Genomic DNA, 21,983 nt, shown 5'->3' with positions numbered 1-21,983 from the left:
TTGCTTGAAACAGATTGTAATCAAAGTGCTTGGGATTATTAAAGTTGTCACTGATGGTTTGCATTCGCTGAGAATTATCTGTTCCGCAGCTTGGTCGCAACCATAGTTTATCTGTAAGTTAGCTTATCGCAGGAGCTCCTTTTATCTGTAACAGCTTTAATGTTCTTGTAATTAAAGTTAAATGCCAGGGTCATTTCTGCAGAGTTAGTTTGAAGACCATAATGAGTTCAAAGACACCAGCTCAACCGCAATGAAACAATTAGAATCAGCGCGCCAAACTTCTGGTCCGTAATGGCTTTCTCCTCCTAGGCATGAGCAATCAGGACTTATCCAAGGCATGACCAACGGAGCCGGAGGGGACCAGCGTCAGCTCATGTGGGTGAGAGTCTGCAAAGCCATTCAAATTAGCTGTTCTAAAATCCACACAGCTCTTTGGGAATAAATACGATTACAGCCATTAGCTTTGGGTGCTGATCCCAGATCTGCTCTTCAGCTCTCTGGGACTTTGAAGCTTGGCCTCAGATTGCAACGCAAATTTTAGCCAAAACCACGAGACAATGAAACTAATTCCTTTCCTACAAGAGAAGAAAAAGATTTTTGAGAAACGTGGCCACATCTAAAACACTTCATCATTAGCACAGCACTGCTTTTACAACATGACTAAAATATACAAGACTTACTGCAACTGTGGTGACGACAGATAGTTATTTTTTCAGCGGGATCCTGCTATGTATTGCGCAGTATTTGGAAATATATATTTGCCGTTACTATAAAATTCATTGCGCTGAATGAAAACAATCTTGGGATCACATGTCGCTTGAAGTAGAGTAAACAACATTTGAATGACAGCAGCTCCAGAGAGGGAAACCCCTGCAGCTTTCCTAAATAGTTTAGAAAAAAAAATCCAATATGTGGTGCTTCACTCAATCCAGAAAATTGTTTTCTGGTGTGATGAAGCTTTTTTTTTTTCCCTCACGGACAACTGACTTCCAACATCTGAGTCTTGTTAGGACGGTTACACAAAACAACGAGACTGCAGGGCAATGCAATGAAGAGATCAGTCGGAAACTGATCGGTAACTCATTATTAGTTCATTAGTGCAATGTGCATACCGTTACCACAGACCAATGATTATACAGCTTAAAAAACATCAGTGCAGTGACAGAGGGTTCAGAAACATACTCTGTGTGTGTGTGTGTGTGTGTGTGTGTGTGTGTGTGTGTGTGTGTGTGTGTGTGTGTGTGTGCGCATTGTGTGTTGTCAATCTAGACCCCAACATCAAACCACAGAGCCACTGACCAGATGTTTTCTGTCCTTTTCTCCCTCTCTTGCTCTATCTCTTGGCATCTTTCTCTCTTTTCCCTCATTATTTTCCCTCAGAGTTTTCCCACACTTGCTGCAGAAGTCCAAATTAATTCATTTTTGCAGTAGTTTGGCTCACATCAAGCATGCTTAGCTTACAGTAAGGTCTTCTGCGTTCATAGCTGCATCTAAAGCCAATTACAAGTGCACAGTATCTTTACAAAAGGCATCCAGGTAAAAAGATTATTACTGACATAAAATACTTTAATGGTGTTGTTTTTACAACTAGATAAAAGTAGAGTTGTATTACTGATTTAACACTTAATTACTTTGCTATTTTCGTGCAGTTAAGCATTATTAGTGCAAGTTACATTTTTAAAAAAATATGTGTTGTTTATAACTTATAACTGTATCACCATTAGAGACTTATAGACCCTAAATGAAAGAACAAGTTATATAACTTGGCACGCTACGTCACATCAACTAAGACCATATTTCTGGGACTCTTCCGCTTTCTCCATCAGCGGGATATCTTTTTGTTCTCCATCTTCCTAAGAGAGTCACCTCAATCTCTACTGAACAGAATAAAAAGTTAAACGGAGGCAAGAACTGTTGTGATTTCAAAGGTGACATGCTTCAATTAAAGCATTAACATATTGGAATAGCACACTGTCAAGTGCTGTCCGCGGTGCTGAACGATGCCAACAGCATACATGTGGAAAAAGTCCAAGTAAGGAGTTTAACAGTTGGTTGATTTTGTTATTTTAGATAGAACTGACCCTGGAGGGTCCCTCGTAAGCCTCAGTCACACAGGCCTAGAGACCAGTTGATGACCATCTGACAACTAGTTGCAAGAGAATGATGTGTACTAGGGCTGCAGCTATTGATTACTTTGTATTCAGTCAGGGGGTCAGCGGGTAGTCTGCTAGGTTTTCAACCATGAGGGCATGTAATGCTTCTTACTGCACATTTCACCCAACCAGCATCTTCAGCAAAGTATGTCCAGACAGACGACCAACTGTGAACAATACCCCAATTTGATTTTCAGAATCAGAATACTTTATTAGTCCCTAAGGAAATTTCCCAACATTGTCTGGAGTTCACATGCAGCTGCACTGAGCTTCAAAACAATTAGTAACGTTTTTTGCCATTTAATATATGAAATCATTTATTAATTTGAGAAAACAATTAGCCCGCGAACTCATGGATTAAAATAATTAGTTGCGCTCTTACTTTGTAAAGTCCATAAAAGAAAAAAGTAGAAACAACATCGGCACGTGCAGGATTTTTTCTGTTGCCTATCACTTAAGAAAACACACTAAACTTATGCAGTGATTGATCGTCATTTCATCATGACATTCTGCACAGTGGTTGGCCTTCATCAAATCAATCTTCACCATCTGTGAAGTCGGGACCTCAGCGGGAAAGACAAGGCTGTAAAGCTGACATGAACGACAGATTGCTGGCAGCGCCCAACATCTGTCCATTCTCAGCTGGAGTTACCACCGCAGAGGGAAACACTGGCTGACTGAAAGTGTACAGGTTGTCTTTACACGGTTATTTCTGTGCAACTGATCCATCCCCAAATGGAATTGTTTAAAAGTCAAATATGTCTGCAGCATACCATTGACAGGCGTGAGCTGTTACAGCAATAATACTAGATAAACTAAGAAGAAGAGAAGAAGAGGAGGAGATATGGTTGTTGTCTGACAATGTGAATAGGAAATTAAACAGTGCTGAAGCCAGACAGCAGACCTAGATTCTTGAAAGGTGAAATGCAGCAACACACGTCAGGTACAGCGATTACCCAAACACAGAGAGGTGTTCAGAAGGTTCAGGGGCTTAAGTGACTGAGGCTGAGAAATTGCTAAATGCTAGTCAAAACAGCTGAGGAACGATGACTCATTTCATAACTATTTTTTGCATTTTTAAATCAGAAAGAGAAAGTCTGTGACACTGTCAGGAAATCACGTGTCATAGAGGGAGGAGAGTTTTTAAGTGCCAGTAAAGAAGATGCAATAAGGGAAAATTAGCTGTTTATCACAAGTTTTTCAGCCGATTTAAAAGAAGACACGGATGTCATTATTTGGCTTCAAGTCAGTCAGAAATACATCAATGAATTGTTAAACAGATTTGACGGCTCTTTTCAGGCAAACCTGGAGTGAAGTTTGGCCAGCGTTTAGTATTTCAGACGGTTTGGTAAATTAAAAAAAAGTGCCTCTAATCAAGAGGAAAGTAAGATCAGAAAGATGGATGACACTCCCAAAAACCTGGGAGAGGGAGAGATGAACGGCTCTCTTTCCTTCTTTCTGACCTGCTCCGCTCAGCTAGTGGTCTGGGAAGGGGAGGAGAAAGAGAAATGGGGGAGAGGGAGGGAAGGCGAAAACAGGGTGGAACAGAACACCCCACCCCCTGCTCCCCTCTCCCGCACAAACACATAAATGCACACAGCCCTTCAAAGCCGAGTGGTTTTAATAGACGTCCAATTACACTAAGAGATGACATCTGGGGAACTACAGCAGATAAATAAGGTGAAAGAAAAGACAAGATTCAGTCACCTCAGACAAACTCCAAATAACCAGCGAACCACTGATAGACAGATAGGAGAGAGAGGGAGAGGCAACGGAAAGAGGGAGGGGGCCAAAGGAGAGGGAGCCACACACGGGAGGAAAGAAGAGAGGCAACGCACCGCTCCAGCATTCAGACTCTGAGAGGCAAGGACAGAGGACAGACAGGGAGCTCAGCCCACTGACAGACGCACTACAAGAGAGGGGAGAAAGACGAGAGCTCGCGGGGGTCAGATACACACTCAAGTAACTTCAAACCAGCTCAGACAAAACAAGAGAAACAAAGAAAGAAAAGAAGAAAGTCTGGATTCTGTGACGCCTTCTTTTTTTCCTTTTTTTGGTGGCCTGGACACTTCATAAGAAACAGCATTTTTATTTTATTTTTTTCTTGCTTGTTTTATTTATTTATTTTATTATTTTTTTTTTTTTACTAAGCACTTTGCCATCTTTTTTTCCTAACCTGCTTCTCCTCCAACCAGGACTGAGGGGGGATAAATCGTCTGGGACGCGTGTGTTCGTGTGTGTGTTTGTGTGAATGAACTGATGATGTGTGTTTTTGTCTTTGGATGTGAACTTTAAAATGGGATTTTGAGTGATTTTGAGAAACCAGGAGCAGAGAGTGGCAGTGTCAGGAGGAGAGGTAGGAGGAGGAGGCGAGAGGTCCCCAAGGAGCGCGCCTAGTAGTTCTCATTGTGAGGTGATCTGAGTTATGGTTGTTGACGCATTCCTGTGACGATTGTGAGGAATAAACAGCACCGGGGGACTACAGCGGCGTCAGCCACAGCGCTGCGGGCTTCACCATTACCCCCCGCTACATCAACGTTTATATTCCTGATCAACCTACATCTGCCACAGCAAGTCGCACCATCTTCATCCCAGCTGTTCTACAGGTTTTAACACCTACAGTCCCAGTGAGGCTGGGGTTTCCCAAACAGAGGAGGTTTAGTTGGGGGGAGTTTCTCCCACTCTCATTCCCTTTCCCTGCACCAGCTCAGCATGCCCCAGCCCCTGAGCACATCCACAGCTCTCCCAGCTCCACTACCATGTGTAGATGGACAGTGACACAAGGTGCACCGGCCGCCTGGTTCTCCTCCTGCCCCTGCCGTAGACCTCCTTCACACCTCTCCCTCACCTTGCTGCTCTTGCTTCTCCTGCTCGGACCGTCCTCATCCTCCCCGCTGTCCGCTTCGTCCGAACACGGCCGCAATGCACCAGCAGGGACTTCTCCTCACTTCCTCATCTCATACCCACCACCCTCCTCATCACCCACACCGCTTCACGCATCCTCTGCAAGGTTGCCAAGGGCGACCAATGTGTCATCGTCGTCTGCGACGGTCGTTGGCCGGCACGTGCGAAGCAGCTACAAGCATCTACAAGGGGACGTGCGCTGGCGGAAACTGTTCTCCTCCCAGAAATTCTACCTTCGCATTGGCGAGGAGGGAAAGGTTAACGGCACCGGAAACAAGGACGATCCATACAGTAAGTCATCTGCCTTTAATGTGTCAGCTGATCCTTTCTGGTGCAAACAGCTTTTAACCACACACACAGCAGTTTATGAAAGTCAGAAATCAATTTCATATTCAAGATCCTGATATGAGATCTTTCTTTTTAGACTTTTTAAAGAGAGCCAAACGCAACCTTAGTATCTGTCAGTGGCACAACTGTGGCAAATGCAGCACTGCTTGTCCTCCACTTCATCTCACATGTTTATCTGTGGCCACTGATGTTTCCTTGTTTCCGTTCTGTGAGCACCCATGCACTTCCAGACAGGTAGCTGGGCAATAGAACAAGTAACAGAGCTGTGTGCCTGCAGCCTTTTCACCATGTGCAGAGGCAGGCATATTGCCTGACTACAAAGAGTTTGGGAAAGAAAAGCATGACAGTAGAAGAGCAGGAGAGAAGAAGAAAAAAAAAAGTAAACCAGGCAGATAAAAAAAGAGCGATGATCCACTGGAACCAATTAGAAATTGCCCAGAGAAAGTTCTTCCTGTTTGAGGAAATATCTAAAACACAGCTATTACCAAACCCCAGGGGAGAATGACAAGTACTCTTATTCCTTGCTGCTATTGTGCTCTTGCTATAATAGTGTTGGGCATATGCTAACTATGAGGTTGTACTGACTCAGATATAAAGTAATAACCAAACGCTTCCTGCTCCCCCTTTTTTTGTTTTCCTGGTTGTGCATTTTGCGGGCAGGGAAATATGATTTTAACCTTTATTTATCCTGAGAAGGGTCACTGAGCACACATGCTTATTTGTCAGCATCACTCAGCCTCACATTCACACAGTTTCTCTTTCACACTCACAGTTCCTCTGCTGCTGGGAACTCAGAAACTCCGCCAGTATATTAAAAGCACCTTAAGTTTCTGAAGGAAAATAGTACAAATGCAAGGATGAGTTCAAAATCCACAGTTACAGCAGGAAAAAACCCCTGCCCCCCAGATCTGTACTGCAGCAAATCTAAATAGTTTTAACGACTTGCAAGGCTCATCATAATCAGTTATGACTGATTCAGAACAGAAAATCAGCTGTTATCATTTTGTAGTGTGCGGCTTTATCTTCTAGTTGAACACATCTGGAAGTTCTCCAAGTCTGCCACAGTCTTTTGGCCTGTGAGCAGCACAGAATAACTGCATGGCCTAAGGACATACTGACAGTAGTTGTTGAGTGAGAACAGAACATTGCTCCCACATTTACCTGCCCACAGTCTGCCTGCCAGTTCACTGAATTAGATGGGTGATGTCCAAAACTCAAGCTAATATCTTTATTATTAGAAAACAGGCGTTCGCTGCATTACTGAATAGTTTTCTTCTAAATGTATGATGTCAAGTGTCTGTGTACTTGTTCTAAACTGGTCTTTATCACTCGCACACCTTCATACACATGTCATAGGGTTGCATGCATCTGTACTCGACGCTCTGGTGCTGTACAAGGCTCGCCTGCTGAGTACATGTGCACACACACACAGATGCAGACACACGCTTGAGCACAGAGAGGCCAGTCTTGCACATGGCCTCCATATGGCAAAGCCCACTTTTATTAGGGCCAGTGTGAATATGTGTGCGTGTGTGTGCCACTCAGACACCAAGGCTCTGCCAGACATGGCTGAAGGAATTTCAATTAGCGTCTCTTCCTCCCTCCCCTCGCCTGCAGTCCTCTTTGACACACACACACACACACACACACACACACACACACACACACACACACACACATGTACACACTTTTTTTTAACTCACATGCACAGAAAGAGCTCAGCCATTAGGCTGCAACGTGTCACTAACTATAATGGCATCAGGTCATGGCATTAGAGGCACAATCCATCAATTTCAGCAGCTCTTGCCACTTGATTGTTTTAGGAAATAGGTAAGAACCTTCCAGGGAGAAAAGCGAATCTTAATATGGGAACTCGGTCGTGAAGGCTAAACCTTTCAGGCCATATTTTGTCTTGGCGGCATATTTAGAAAAAGCATTTCATCAATCTGTATCCACCTGATGGTAAGTGCAGATGTTCGACATGCTTCAGACTGAAAGTTTGGTGATTAAATAATGCGTGTGTCTGCCCAGCATCAAACTATACTCCACGTCCAGGTGCTTGTGCTCATATAGCATGACTGCGTACAGGCTCGCGAGCAGAGCAGCGTTTATGCTTATGCTAACACTCCCACTTACTGACATTTTTTATGCACTCTGAAATAAGCAAAGAACAAATTGTACCCTTCAAACTAAACCAAACAGAATATATTTCAATTCCGTTCCCCTAATGGTGATCATGGATGTGGTTTTTCACATACTAGACAGCGTATGACTGGTCCTACTCAAAACTGCTCTGGTGTGTTTGTGCACAAGTTTTGAACACACTTTTTGTTTATTTTTATACCTCAGATTATAACATTGCTCATTTACACTGGTATACTTTTGAAGCTAAACACAGACTTTTAGACAGATTACTTCTCTGATGCTGGTTTCTGGCTATTAGAAACATATGGCCTATGTGAAATAATGTCGCAAACTTTCTCTATATGCAGCATCTTATATAATACAACTGCACAGAAACAGTGCACTCAAGTTTCTCCAGAGTGTAAACTCAGGTGTGGAACTACCCGATGCGACAGTTCTTCAGGAAAGCATTAGATTGAAAAACTACCGCGGAGGTTAATTGCAGTGGTTATCGTAGTCTAATCGTCTGCTAATGTTCAGGAAGTCAGATTGCAAATGAGTGTCATTAGACAGTGTCAGAGGTGACGGAGAAGTTTTAGCTGCTGGTCCCGGGTCGCTGCTCTCCTCCGCAGCGGAACCTTTCTAATGATCTTGTCAGAGCCGAGGCCGGCACATCACTCAGGCTTTAGCGAATCGTGCGTTCTGATGTGTTTTGTTCTAAACGCCCATCTATCCATCTCACCTCATAAGGCCTTTTGAAATGAGAGGTTCTGGTCTCAGTTTGGAAATCTTTTGGGGCTGCCATGTGATTAGCATCCATCCTCACACTGACTGTAAGAAACAAGACTGTCCTTGTTTCCTTCCCTCCATTTTGTCCACAGACTGTCACATCTTGTTTACAAACAAACGAATAACACAGTGTAATAAATGGACGTGCGCTTGCAGTTGGACTGCAGACTTGCGCTTGTGAGTAGCTCAGTTACTACTAAACGGTGCCAAGGTGACAGCAGTTGGAGGTTTGATTCTCATTGTAAAAGCTGCCACACACACACTTCAAACATTTATCATGCATTAATCACTGAGCTGTCATGGGAGAATCAAGCAAACCACAATTTTAGACTCTTAATTCTCTGGACATCATTCTGATTTAGACCAGGATTTCCCTGTCCTGGATAATTACACGGGTCTGCCCCCTCTTGTTTGACCTCTACCTATTGACCTGAGTCAGGAAGCACTGCTAATGGAAAGGTCAGCACTACAAGTATTGTATCACTTTTGGTTGTACTCTGCAAATGCCAGATTTTTTGCAACTCAAAGAGCCAAATTTTATATTAACAAGTCTGCAAGAGACAGAATTGTATTTGGAATGATGCATTTGTATCCAAATATTATTTTTGTGTATGTTGTGGAGTCGGTGCCAAAGCTAAAATCTTCTTTCAGCCAAAATAACTTTGTTTAGCCGTTGGGATCCAGAGTCCTCTTCAACTTTTAGAATTATTTTAGGGCAATTTTAAGAAGAAATTACACGAAAATGTTAAAATATATTTTACTACACTTTAGCAAAACTAGACTATTGAAACTCCATCAAAGCGCTGTAGGCTGCACTGTGTATTGTAAAGGAAAAAAAATGCAATTAGAAATGCAACATTGCAGATTGTTGCTGTGGAATAAATGTGCACATATTTAAAACCACATGCACTTCTTCATCTCCGTACTTTGCATCCATAAAGCTTGAATGACTCAGCAAGGTGAGAGCCAAAAACAAAAGTAACAAGTCCTGACATCAGTCCCCGTCTTCTGCTCTTCTACTTTTGGTCGCCTCTATGTTGCTGCCTTCGATGGGATGCTCGATGAGCGTATTTAGGGTTCTCATGGGAAAAGGTAACAGTGTGGCCCATAAAAGAGAGTTATGAGGAGGTACTGGAAGTACCAGAGGTTAGTGTCAGCATTGGTTTTCATTTAAAGTTACTCTGCACGGACTCTTCTCCCTAGCGGCTGTAAATAAAACGGGCACGCAAACATCACTGAAGGAGCTCGTTCAGGAAAAACTAAACGGGTGCTCTTAAGAGCCAACATCAACAATTACATTCGGCTGTACTCTGAAAACATACAATAAACACACCTTCCTCTTTCTGACCTTTAATTCAGCTACAACTTTCATGTTGTTTACATGCAGGATGCCATTAAGGGTGCCCCTGATTGGCTATACACAAAAATAATGGAAAAACCATTCGTGGTAATCAGTGAAATTAGTTAGAGTCTTCCTGTGGGTGTGTAACTGCGATAAATTATTTTGGTTTCATACTGCACATCTTCCCTGTGATGTTGTTGCAGCGGGAGTCTGGATCAAATCATGTCACTTTTGAATTATGACTCATTTTACTCTAATCTGCGGAGCAAGCGAGGCCATAAAATAAACGTTTTGGGATCTCTTACAAGGGCGAGACATTTCCAAGGCCCCCTGATAATCTTCATTAAGCATATCCTTACTACCATTCATACTCTCAGATGCAATTAGAGCTGTTTGTATTCTAAAACCTTTCACCTTAAAGGCTTCAGACCTGTTTCATAGTAACTGAAAGAAGTATTTCAATCTGCGCGCTCAGTGCTTGCTTTGCGGCCTGGCATCATGTGCCAGCACCTGGAGACACATGACGCATTTTGGTTCTCTGTTGCTGTCATCAAAAAAATCAAGCTGAATGTAACCATCTGCATATTTTATCAATTTAGCTCATTTAGCCTTTTATCGTCACTTGATGATGGAAACTCGCTCTAATACTTCTTTAAGCTTGCCAGCTAGCTCGCTAATAATCCAAGCCACACCACAGCAACAGCAAAGGGTTCCTTTCAGAGCAGTTTTATGTGACACAGTCATATCAGAGTTTGTGTTTGCTCAGAGACAATGTGGGTAACAGTGATGTCTTTAATAGGATACATGTCCCAAATCAGCACATTTTTTATAGCTTATAGTAAAATATTTAGACTCCTTGGTGCAGAATACGCCCCCCGCCCCGGGAGCTCCAGGTCCCTCTTTTGAGACCCACTGATTTAGAGAATTTAGAGAATTTAAAACCTCTTAAAATTTAAGAGTTGAATGTTTGAGTCTTTCGTGCAAACTCTTCAGGGGTCTCTCATACACAGGGATAAGCCTACAAGTGTCCTTTAACGCATTCACTGATGTTTGGATGCCTCAGGAATAGAAACGCATGCATACTGACAGTAACACCTCCACTTTTATTATAATTTTCTCGTTAAGATGGCCCTTTTACTTCAGTGCTGTCTTTGTTTAACTTTTTTTTTTTTTTTCTTTGCAAAAAGTCGCTGAGGACAATGACAGGATCTGTCTTCCATCACTATTTACACACTTCCTGTCATCACCACTTGATATCTTCCCATAAATTTGCTCCCCTGTCGATTAATGTGTCAGCTACAACAAGATGGAAGAGCCAGATTTCCGAAGGCAGACTGAGGCAGTCCCGCCACAAACCCAGTTGGGCACCACCTTAAACAAAAGTCTTTCAGCAACAAATTATGTTTTTGTAAGATCTTCCGCTCCTTTGGAGCACTCCAGCTCAGTGAAGAGAGGGCCAAACATCGAGAGTCCATTACTATCCGCAAAACCTTTTTCATTGTGTATATTTTGTGAACGATTGCTGAAGAATACTCTGACATATACTTGAGACTGGGAGAGAGAAAAGCAGGAGGAGATTCTCTGATAACCTTTCATACTTCTGTACTTCTATAAAAAGCTTCGGGGTGAATTATTTATTTTCATGCATTTGACAAAAGGTTTACAAAAACGCTGAACTAATGATAGTCTGCGATGCAGGCGGACTTATTTAATGATTAGGTAGAAGTTTTGGAAGTATCCATGGGTCATTAAGTTTTACCAGCATGCAGAGTTTCATATTATTAACATGGAAGAACTGACAGCATCTGAGAAGTCATCTCAGTGATGCTGTAGCAGCAAACAGTTTATTGTTGTTTAAATAACAAATCACAACAATGGAAAAGTTGCTAATGCCATTTATGGAGAAAAGTAAGAGCAACAAACTCATGCTGAGAGCTTAACATCATAAAATTGTACAAATGCCCAAAAACTGCAGGAAAATTATTATTTCTTTTTATAAGATAACCCAGAATCAATTCAGTCACAAACAGTCATATTAGTAAAAACAGTGGTTGGAGACCGTGGCATGAACACAATTATTCGGGGTCTTCAAAGCACCTTTGGAACATAAGTCCGTCTGAATCAGCCTGCCATCAGTTTGCAATTATATCAATTAAGTCAAGTTGACAATTCTACTATGCCATGTGTGGTACTGTTGAACTGTTATGAAATCAAAATCAAAAATTGCTGCCAATCTGTTACTGTTTGTTTCCAATCTGCTGTCGTCTCCATACACAGAAATTCAGATTAACTTCTTTCATTCAGAGTCCAGTTAGAACCTCATGTATCTGAAACATAAATTCTGAAATCCCGCCACAAATAGTGACGTATGCAGTTGCTGCAGGACAAGGATTTAACTGTAAAATGACACAGGTGCTCAGCAATCTTGTATTTATATAGGAATATAACCAGAATACAACCAGATGCCAACCAGTTGACTCGAGTCCCCTCCTGCACAAAGACACGTAACAGAGGAGTTGTGTTCATTGTTGCAGAATGACGCAAACTTGTTGCGACGTGGCAATTACTTGCAACCCTGCCAGTCTTTGCAATCACTCTGAGTTGGATCGCCACTGTTTAGACAGAGGTTGCTTCCTATCAGGAAACCAATGCAATCGCCTTGCAAATGAAAATGATTACAGCAACAAACTGGAATTGGTGACTGAATGAAAACAAATTCAGTGGAATCACAAGACAATTAAATTTTTCAAAGCTTTAAGGAGCTTATTGTCCTATTTTGTATGATTGAGCCATTACATGCGACCTCTTGTAGCAGAACAGAGGTAAAACTGTTAGACATGTGAGTCATCAATTGACAAAAAAAAAATGAGTTAATTAGTGCCAGGTTTTGGGTTAGATGAGGATTTGGGGCTTTTGTTTGTCATGCAGTATCTCCTTGAACATCATCGGGTTTTAGATTTGAAGATGTGAAGCAAATTTTGTTTCCTTTCCTCTGAAAACTTCTTTGAGAAATTGTAAAATGCCACAACTGCCTTATAGTGTATTTTTTTACAAGACTCTTTCTACCTGCAGCGCTGCTGTAAAATGTCCAGATGAAGCCGAATGCACAAAGTGTCATTTTGGTGCCTGTGAACAGGCTGAATTCATGGCCAGTAAAGCAGTGGGAGATGGAGAATAGCATCTGTGACAGATAACATCCAGGGCTGCTGCCATATAGACACCACGTGCTTTAGGAGAAGCCCCCAACCAAACACACATGCACGCACACCTCACCCCTAACCCTGCTGCACACACACTGCATAAAATTGAGCCTCTTAATGGAGTCATCAAAGGTAGTGCTGTGAGTTGAGACCAGAGAGGCATCTGGACAGTCTGGCTGTTTGAACTGAGCCGTCAGGAATGCCGGCTCATTACTCTGTGTGTGTTAAGTGTGTGCGTGTTGAATGCGTACAAAATTAATACATGTGCAAACAAACACAACACAGAGCAAAGCAGAGAGAGGATGTGACAAGCTGAATGATATTGTGGGTAATACTTGTGGTGTAATATAAGAAGATCTCTAAAAGCTAAGAGTCCCTCAGCAACAACTCTAGCCACAACAGTTGGGCAACACCGCACTGACAGCTGAACTGTAAATGAAAAATGTGTGAAATGCAGACGACCATCACAGCACTCTGCCTGAAAACACGACTCCTGCTGTGTCAGGCTTGTGAATGGTTTTTGACAGAAGCTGGCAGCACGCGCGCTCTATCATGTTACAAAGTAAACCACGTTTAAGGAATCACAATTTCTCAGGTGTTTCTCCACTCAATCAAATCCCGGTTAACACCACTGCAAATTCCTCCTGGCTGCTCTTAAGCGTGAGTGATTGCAAGTGATTGCAAATTTCATGTTATCTCTCACCTAGACTGTTGGCTTTCTAATTTTTTTTCTCCCACGCGATCACCCCAAGGCCAATGACATCAGATGAAGGTTTAACAGCGTGCAGTTTTGCTCATTTCTGTATTTTGATGTGAGTGCATCAGTCAGGAAAGGACATAAAACCATTGCCTGGGCAAGAGTAAGCTGATATGGTGAGTGCGGGCTAAAAAGAAAATGAAATGAACTGAGAAAAAACACATTAAATGTAATTCACAAAGGCCAAACACAATTTATTTAATATGATTTTTACACAGCAAATCAAATATGTGCAGAACACAATATGAAAAGAAATCAATTTACAAAAAAAACTTGTATTTGTAGAAAAATTCTGGCCATATTGGAAATCAGAAACAGCCCTCTGTTCCCTTTTTCATGTAATCCATCAGCTAGGCGTGCTTTGATGTGGCCACTTAGCACAAGAAGATACTGCTGTCAGCCACATCAGTCTAAACAAATACCTCAGTGCTCCCCAAAATACACAGCATGCAGCAGTTTCTGTTCAAGCCCAACATCTCCACAAGCTCTCACCAAGCAATCTGCACAACCGAGAGATGTTTGTTCTCTTTTGGACTTCATAAAGAAACGGAAATAGTCCGCTCAAACTCCGAGAAATAAATAACGCTAACAAAATTGTTTAATCCTGATAAAACTGTGGCCTCAAAGGCCGAGACAAATTAAAAAGACATTTTCTCTATTTATGTGACCAGATAGAGCAATTCGTATCTGATTTGGTGGTCCATTTCCCCCCTTGTTGAATTCTTCTATTCCTTTGCATGTGTTCCCACTGGATTTTCTTTGCTTTGGAGTCTTTGGTGGTTGCCTGGATATAAACTCTCATGTCACTGTGAATATGAAATGTCGTCAGTCACTATGCTGCTTGTTTCAAAGAGAAAAATGATCTTACTGTTTAGACCTCAACGCATGAAAGGTTCCTATTAAAAATTTTTTAAGAGAAATACATAATAGGGTCCTTTTTGTCTTCATGAGAATTTTGTTTCTTGGATGTCACATTTATCTCAAAAAGGGTGAGAGAAATCAGTCACTGCTGAAATAAAAATAGTGAAGTCAGAGGTTCATAGCAGAGCACTGGACGCAGAATAAAAGAACAAAAACCGTTTTCACTCTGCTCGCGGAGTGGAGTTCACGACACAAACTGCTCCGCAAGTGATGATATTTCACAACGAGGAGCAAGACCTCTCCGAGCTGTAGACACGCAGTAGACCCGCTCACAGCTGGTCACCGTGTCGAGGTCACAATGTGAACAACTGCAGTATAATCTTCAAAAAGCCCCTGGATAAACAGTGGAAACATTTTCACAACCTCCTCTAACCTTTGGGATCAGCTGGAGTCTAACTGACCACGTTTCCAGAAAGGGGCCTAACAGGGGTCGGTGTGAGGTCTGCGAATGTGCGCGCTCCTGTGTGAGAGTGTGTCTTTTTAATATTTGTGTGACTGTGCTGATTTGCATGAGCTAGAATGATCATAGAAGAGTGTACATCCCAGGCTGATGCTTAATCTTTACATTAGAGTACATTTATTTTCACATCTGTTGAACAAATTACAATGAAATTTGTAGCAGTCCTGGTGGTTCCTGCATAATTAACACACATGACTATGATATAATTCAGTACAATTATAAAATAAAACAGCTGAGTTTTATTGCACTTGGTTACACTGCTCACTGGAATGTTGACTTTGTAATGCAAGAGTGAGTCCTGTTGTGCTGCTTAGTCAGTAAGTATTAACATATAAGTACTAAGTATTTAGCAGAGTTCAGGTTTCATAGGTCTCTCTGCAAAGAAGTTGTTTTTAAATTGGTTGATTTCAAAAGTATTTTGCCTTAAAAAGTAAACACCGTCATACATCCAGTGACTTTATCCTGTGACGTCAGTACGTTATTACAGTTTTCGCTTAACTGGCAAACAGACAAGCTCGGTGTGACTGCTGACCTGTATGTGAAATAATGCAAAAGCTAAATTAAGCTTTGAATTAATTCTTTGCTCGTTCCTGTTCTAATTATGTCATAGCACCTTTATCATCAGTCGGTTGGTGGCTGATTTATAGCCGGTCCACTAGGGTTTTTCTTTTGCTTTGTAAATCCGGTTGAAATTGGTGCCAAATTTAAATAGAAATCTGGTTGAGAAATTCTCTTGCCTGTAAGTCAGAGAGACTGCGTAGATCATTGTAACAACAAGTATAACAATCGATTACACCAAAAATCTCAATCAGTTACGATCCAAACCGCTACTATGAATAGCAATCATTAAGTCTTAAAATGCACGAAACCTGCTCTCGTGAGCTCAGATTTGGCTTTAAAAAAAATAAAAATCTGATAATTAAATATCGTTAAGGTCATTATGGAGTCGTTAATGAACAGTTTCTTCCTTGTTAGACGGCTGGGCTGTGTTTATTTGAACTTCCAGCTCTGTCAGTTACAGCTTGACAAGCAGAGACCATTTTGGCTCGCTCTTATGAAAGTTGAAATGTTGCCCTGTTACACACACGTGTTTGCCTTTGGTAGTTCTTTAAATAATGTTGATAGCAGCAAATGACCATGCCTTTTAAATTAAGTAAACTTTGTGCTTTTTTTCCCTTCTTTTTTTGCTTTCAGTGCCAGATCATAAAACTCCCCCTTTGCACTTAAAACATAATTCATAAAGATGTTGGGCTGAAATCCAAGGGACACAGGGAGGGAAACAGCAGAGAGGGGGGGAAAAGCAGAAAAAATAAAAATTACACATTAACAAGACACCAAAAAAGACAAGGTGTTGAGTGAGAGAGTAAAATAATAAAATGCAGCTTTAAGGGCAGCAGGTTAACGTTAGCCTGACACAAGCTCAGGTCCTGTTTTTCTCCATCTCCCTGCATTACTGCCAACTGTTGTTGCTGCAATTTAAGCCTTTTGTTGCAGCCAGGCTTTTTCACTCACAGGCAGGCGGGCTGCTTCTGGTAACTGGCGCAGGGGCCATAAAAGAGCCCTGTGCTTTTGGTTTAGACAAACCACATCAAATGGAAGGAGGAAGGTTTGAACAGGTGGACCAGCCTGTAGCGCAGCACAGACAGATCCCTTTTTTTTTAATGGATCACAGCTCAGAAATGTCAGCTGGAACATTTTGAACCTGATAGATCAGCGCTGTGTTGCAGCACATGCCTGTGTGAGTAATGGACTTCACACAGCAAGCCTGCATGACGCACCGTGGAGCTGCGAAACTCTTCTCAAAGTTCTTGAAATCGACCACATGAGGGATAAATGCATCAGCCACAACATTTAACACAAGGCCACAAGTCATTAAAAAAATCACAAACATTCTCCAAATCCTTGTCCAGTGACAACAAAGACAAACTAGGCGACGCAGCGTAGTCAGTGAAAGACATATTCTTTATATAGATTTTGTATCATTCTGAGCTGGAGGCTCACATATCCCCTTAATCTCCTCAGGCCTGACCTTCATAAAACTCAAAAGCCTGCAGGAAGTTGCAAATCTCCGTCTGAGTACAAGAGAAGAGGGTTAAGGGCAGTGAAGGGTCGTCTGGTAAAAAGGCAGCTACTGTTCGAGGCAGTTGAAATACACTGAATATTTTTTAAGTGTCTCACAACCAGATTTTGGGGACACGTGAAAATTTGCATTTAAATTTTTTGTTCATTTACCACTAAAGATCAGGTGAATATCCAAGTCTCTTTTCTGTCTAAAGCATTCCTGCAACCAGCCTCCACTTCCTACTACCCCCCTCAGCTAATCACCTCATCTCCTGATTACTTTATGGCCCGCTGTAACTGGCTTTAGGATGAGAGAAGGAAGGGCTGGTAACCACAGCTTAAATCAGTAATTGGTTCAGGCTTGAAAACTGATACAAACGCGTTGACCTCTTGCCAGTCTGGCAGGCAGAAAGCCTTGCTCCGTCCAGCCTGCCTGTGCTCCTCTGGTCAGAAAAACAAACATAGAGCGCAGAAATGTTTTTTCCTGGCTAACACCTTGGTCCCAGAGCATACAGCCCACAAGCTAACCAGGGGTAAGAGGCCGGGCTGACTGTCACACAGTGAAGGAAAAAGAAAGGGAGGGGGACAAGACTGGGGTTCACTTGTGGGAAAATATGAAATAAAAAAAAACAGTGCAGGAGACCCTGAAATTAACAAAAATATAGATATGTTATAGCAGCATTAAGAGGCGTGCAGATAAAAATGCATCTCCCCACACTTTAAAGTGATAGTAATCGTGTCAAACACCTATTTTTCTGCTTTTTGATGCAGTCTCTCCATTACAACATTAACACTTGCATGAAGAGTGACGGGAAACTTTGAGCTATATTCCAAAGTAATTACTTTATCATTAAAGTCATTTAAGTTGTCAGACATACATATGCATGTAAATGTAACGTAATGAAAAACTTTTACTTTTAGAGACAGACAGAATAAAAAGTAAATAAATCATCAAAGGAAACTGGAACCTGTTCAGGGTCCTGTTCCAGACTATAAATAGAAAAATATGTGGTTGTAAGAATGTAACTCTATCTGAGTAAATGACCCACACAAAAGTTGACTCCCTATTTGTCTCCCTGTCCCTGCTCCACCAGGTGTTTTGGAGATCAAATCAGTGGATGTGGGTGTGGTGGCCATCAAGGGCCTCAAAAGTAACCACTACCTGGCAATCAAGAAGAATGGCGTTCTGTATGGAGCGGTAAGTTTTAACGCTGTTTAACTCTCTGACCTGTCATTTTTATTTAATATGCATTATTCTCTAAGTCTAAGAGGATAGCTTTATTCTCAGTCCAAAAACATCCCTATTTATCTTATACTAGGCCTTGGTGATTGATTGTTCCTAACAAACAGAGGGTTTAAACAGCAGGTGGGTGGAGATGGGTGAGAAGACCCTTTTAATATACCCTCTGAAACTGAGTATTGTACAAAGAGTCCTATGCAGCTCTGTAGTCCAGTGGGTGCCTCTCTTTTCAGAGAAGCTCCGCATTCTTCTTTGAATAATGAAGCTAATATCTTGGTTTGGATTAAATTCTTAACCACAGTTTCTCAAGAACTCAATCACTTTAACCTATTTAAGCTTGAGAGCTTAAATAATAAACTTGTTGAACAGATTACTTGCACAAACATCAAATTTATTAATTGAAATTTTTGGTCACCCTTAGTCTATGACAGAAAATAAGGTCCACTTTAAGAGATTTGCAGCTTGTTAGTTCAAAATCTTCTCCACTCTTTGCAAACGCACTTCTGCACTTTTGCGATTGCTAAATTTGACTGATGATGATAGTGAAAAGAAAATTGGTAAAAGGACGTTTTCCCTCTAAAGTGGTGGTTCTGTGGCTTTGAAGTTTCTTGAATTCTTTATAAAACAATGGACAAGGCTGTACGACTCACTGTTCCAGAAATAGGAACCACAGTTACTCTCCTCTGCCTACCTCTCCTCTCCACTCCATTCAGAAACAGGAAACACAATCCTTCAGTTTCTCTGTTCTGCTTCAGTCTCTCTGGGTAGAGCAGCCCTCGTTTTATCTGTCCTCTCTCACTCACCCTTCTTTCCTTCATTCGATTCTGCCTCCCCCACCCCCCTCTTTTCCCTACTTTGAAAGACCTGATTTTCAGCATGTCTCTGAGGAGCCACACAACAGATGAAATGACACACGGTAGAAAAGACAGAAAATAAAAAGAGGCATTTTGTTGCATGGCCTCCAACTGAATTCCCATGACGTCTTCTCCACAGCACAACACAAGCCCTAGTAGCGGAGCGGCGAAGGGCCGGCATTCGATTACACTTGATGGTTTTACACAGTGACTTCTTTATCTGGTGCTAATCAATTGAATTCATTGTTTCATTGTATTGGCAGATTAAAGCACATAGGTGACACCGCAGGTTATGATCACCTTTAACTTTTACTACTTTTACGTTCATTTCTGTACTTACTATAACGATTCTTTTGCCTATTAACACCATTATTTTGAGACTCAATCGATCCTTAACTATAGCTGCTACTTGCCTAACTCTAACCTTAGCCTTTGAACATGTCTTCATCTTAAAGCTTACCGATTTACTACTTACGTTTTTTAACCATTTGACCATGAACAGGCTTATATTCCTACATCATGCACTCACGCGATATTTAATTGTACCTTGTACCAGCGTAATTTCAAAAGCTGCATAGCGTTCGTAAAATATTTTCATTTTGCTCTGGGAACACTCAGCTTTACTTCTGGAACCAATTTGAACAGCTGTGGTGGAGAGAGAGAGAGCGCGTGAAGGAGAGATATTGGCTATTAGAGTGTGTTTGTGTGTGTGTGTGTAGCAAGTACATTTTTGCTTGCGAATATCAATTGCATCCATTTAACTGGCTGTTTAAGTGCTGTTAGCTTTAAGCACAAGGGCAGCTTCCAGTAAACTGACAAATGCAGCTCTCTCAGATCATTTTCTCTTCATTTACCAGTGGGTGGCCATTGCGGTAATGTAAGCCACAAACTTTGTGTCACAATGCTCTTTGCTCGGCACTAAGCCCGAGCCATCGAGAAGTCACAATAACTTCTCTGCCCTCATCCCACCACCACACAGCCATCCAAACTACTGACACACAAACAACACTGACAACTATTCAAGTTTTACGTCTGACTTTTTAAAATTACGCTGGGGATTGTTCTTAAGCAATGGCTGACCATTTGTTATTGGATGTTGTCACAAGAACTATCTCCAGGTAACAAAAAAACAGTTACTATTTTTGAGTAAAAACTAACCATGACTGAGAGCTTACACATGTGGTACAGTGGGAAGTTTCAAGTCACTGGCTACCTGCTAGAGGTGGTTTTCATCAATGGAGAAAATCTTAAAAAGGCAACCTGTACTAATTTACTTTAAATATAAATTATTATCTTTTTCTTCAGCTCTTTTAAACTCTTTGCTTCTCCTCCACAGAGAGAGTACGGCCCAGACTGCCGTCTAATTGAACGCATCGAGGAAAACAAGTATAACACCTACGCTTCAGCTCAGTGGCTCAACAAGGACAAGCGCATGTTTGTTGCACTGAACCCCAAGGGAAAGCCAATGAAAGGAAGGAAGACACGAAGGAAAAACCCAGCCACTCACTTCCTGCCTATTTTGTCAGAACAGCGATGACTGGACAAATCAGCAAAGGGAGAGCTCTGCAGATTAAAGGCTATTGGACGTTTTTTGGAGTTGAAGTGATGGCTTCATTGGACAGATTCAAGTCTGAACAGTATGATGCACTGAGGAGGAAAAGAAAGGAAACAAACAGACATTTTATCACAGTTGGATAAAGACATTTCTATTTTTAAAGAAAGAAATAAGATATATCGCTATACAATGTACATATTATTTTCTGTTTTAAGTTATAAAGTACACTGGCACGGTAAAATTATGAAAAGAAATGACTTCTGTGCCAAAATGTGAAACGGTAACTCACATTTTTAGATTTGTGTACGTGTGAAGTCAGTGACTGGGGAAGAAATGGCAAAAGAGAAAACATGGAGGAAAACAGGGGAAGGCCGAGGAAGTATTAGCAGAAAGCTGACTGATAGAAGAAGAAGAAAAGATGAGATGGGTGGAGGAAAATGAAAAAAGGTTGTGTTGTGTTTAGTCAAGTACCAACACAGCAGCAAGTCTAAAACTATCATGTTTCTTCTTTGAATTTATTTATTTTGTGTAATATTTAACAAAAAAACCCTACAAAAATACAAAAAAGAAAGTCTTTTTTTTTTTTTTTTTACCATGTATGCTTCTCTTTGAATACTATACATTTAAACCTGAATAAATACAAAGAATATATTTGTCTTTAACCTGTCTGACTGACTTTGGTTATTTTTATTTTCAGCGTGTGATTATTGTTTGTTCTTTTCAAAATACACAACAAAACATAAAAATAAATGCAAACGTAAAGGATATGATTGAATTTTGACTGATGCAGCCCATTGCTGTAACATATATATTAGCTCATTATTACTAACCATGAAAGCTACAATATCATTTGGTCTGTTCATGTTGTTAGCAAGCCTATATAATTAATCACTTTGAGTGTTTAAGTTTAAGTGGCACTGTTTGAATAGTAAATAATACGTTTTTAGGTCTGCAAAGCTCAGGTTCAGCTCTAATATAACACAATAAATAACACATAAATGTCTTTAGTTGGATTTTTGCCAGGCAACATGACGGAGTCATAAATCATAATCAAGTTTTGTTTCTATAAATTGTTATTGCTGTAAAAACACATGGTACAATGCTTTTATAAGATATTCTAGGCACATAAACATTACAATTAGGTCATTTTAGTGAGTTAATAAGTGGCTGATAGGCAACAGGATGACGTCACAATACAGTTTGTGATACAGATAAGAACGTAAAATTGAAGTTGTGGGAATATAAATTCAATTGTATACTTATCAAAATGATACA

The 21,983-nt window shown here is 41.1% G+C and overlaps 1 protein-coding gene across 1 annotated transcript; it reads left to right on the top strand.

Moving 5' to 3' along the window:
* The first annotated feature begins 4,622 nt into the window (after positions 1 to 4,622).
* On the top strand, positions 4,623 to 21,367 carry fgf10a (fibroblast growth factor 10a). Its single transcript, XM_085413783.1, has 3 exons — positions 4,623 to 5,348; positions 18,154 to 18,257; positions 20,490 to 21,367. Exons 1-3 carry the CDS (start codon positions 4,913 to 4,915, stop codon positions 20,688 to 20,690), a joined length of 741 nt encoding a protein of 246 aa, XP_085269909.1. The 5' UTR covers positions 4,623 to 4,912; the 3' UTR covers positions 20,691 to 21,367.
* The last annotated feature ends 616 nt before the right edge of the window (positions 21,368 to 21,983 follow it).

The sequence above is a fragment of the Rhamphochromis longiceps genome, linkage group LG7 (genome assembly GCF_057381845.1).
Source record: "Rhamphochromis longiceps isolate RC_006_pf linkage group LG7, R_longiceps_female_GT1.1, whole genome shotgun sequence".
Classification (NCBI taxonomy): domain Eukaryota; kingdom Metazoa; phylum Chordata; class Actinopteri; order Cichliformes; family Cichlidae; genus Rhamphochromis; species Rhamphochromis longiceps.
The sequence above is the reverse complement of the archived record's forward strand: the minus strand, read 5'-3'. Positions and strand labels throughout refer to the sequence as shown.

Excerpts from the sequence above, each read along its gene's own strand:
- fgf10a (XM_085413783.1), top strand. The coding sequence starts at position 4,913 with ATGTGTAGATGGACAGTGACACAAGGTGCACCGGCCGCCTGGTTCTCC. Across the intron at positions 5,349-18,153 it reads AAACAAGGACGATCCATACA|GTGTTTTGGAGATCAAATCA; the intron begins GTAAGTCATCTG and ends CTGCTCCACCAG. Across the intron at positions 18,258-20,489 it reads ATGGCGTTCTGTATGGAGCG|AGAGAGTACGGCCCAGACTG; the intron begins GTAAGTTTTAAC and ends TCTCCTCCACAG.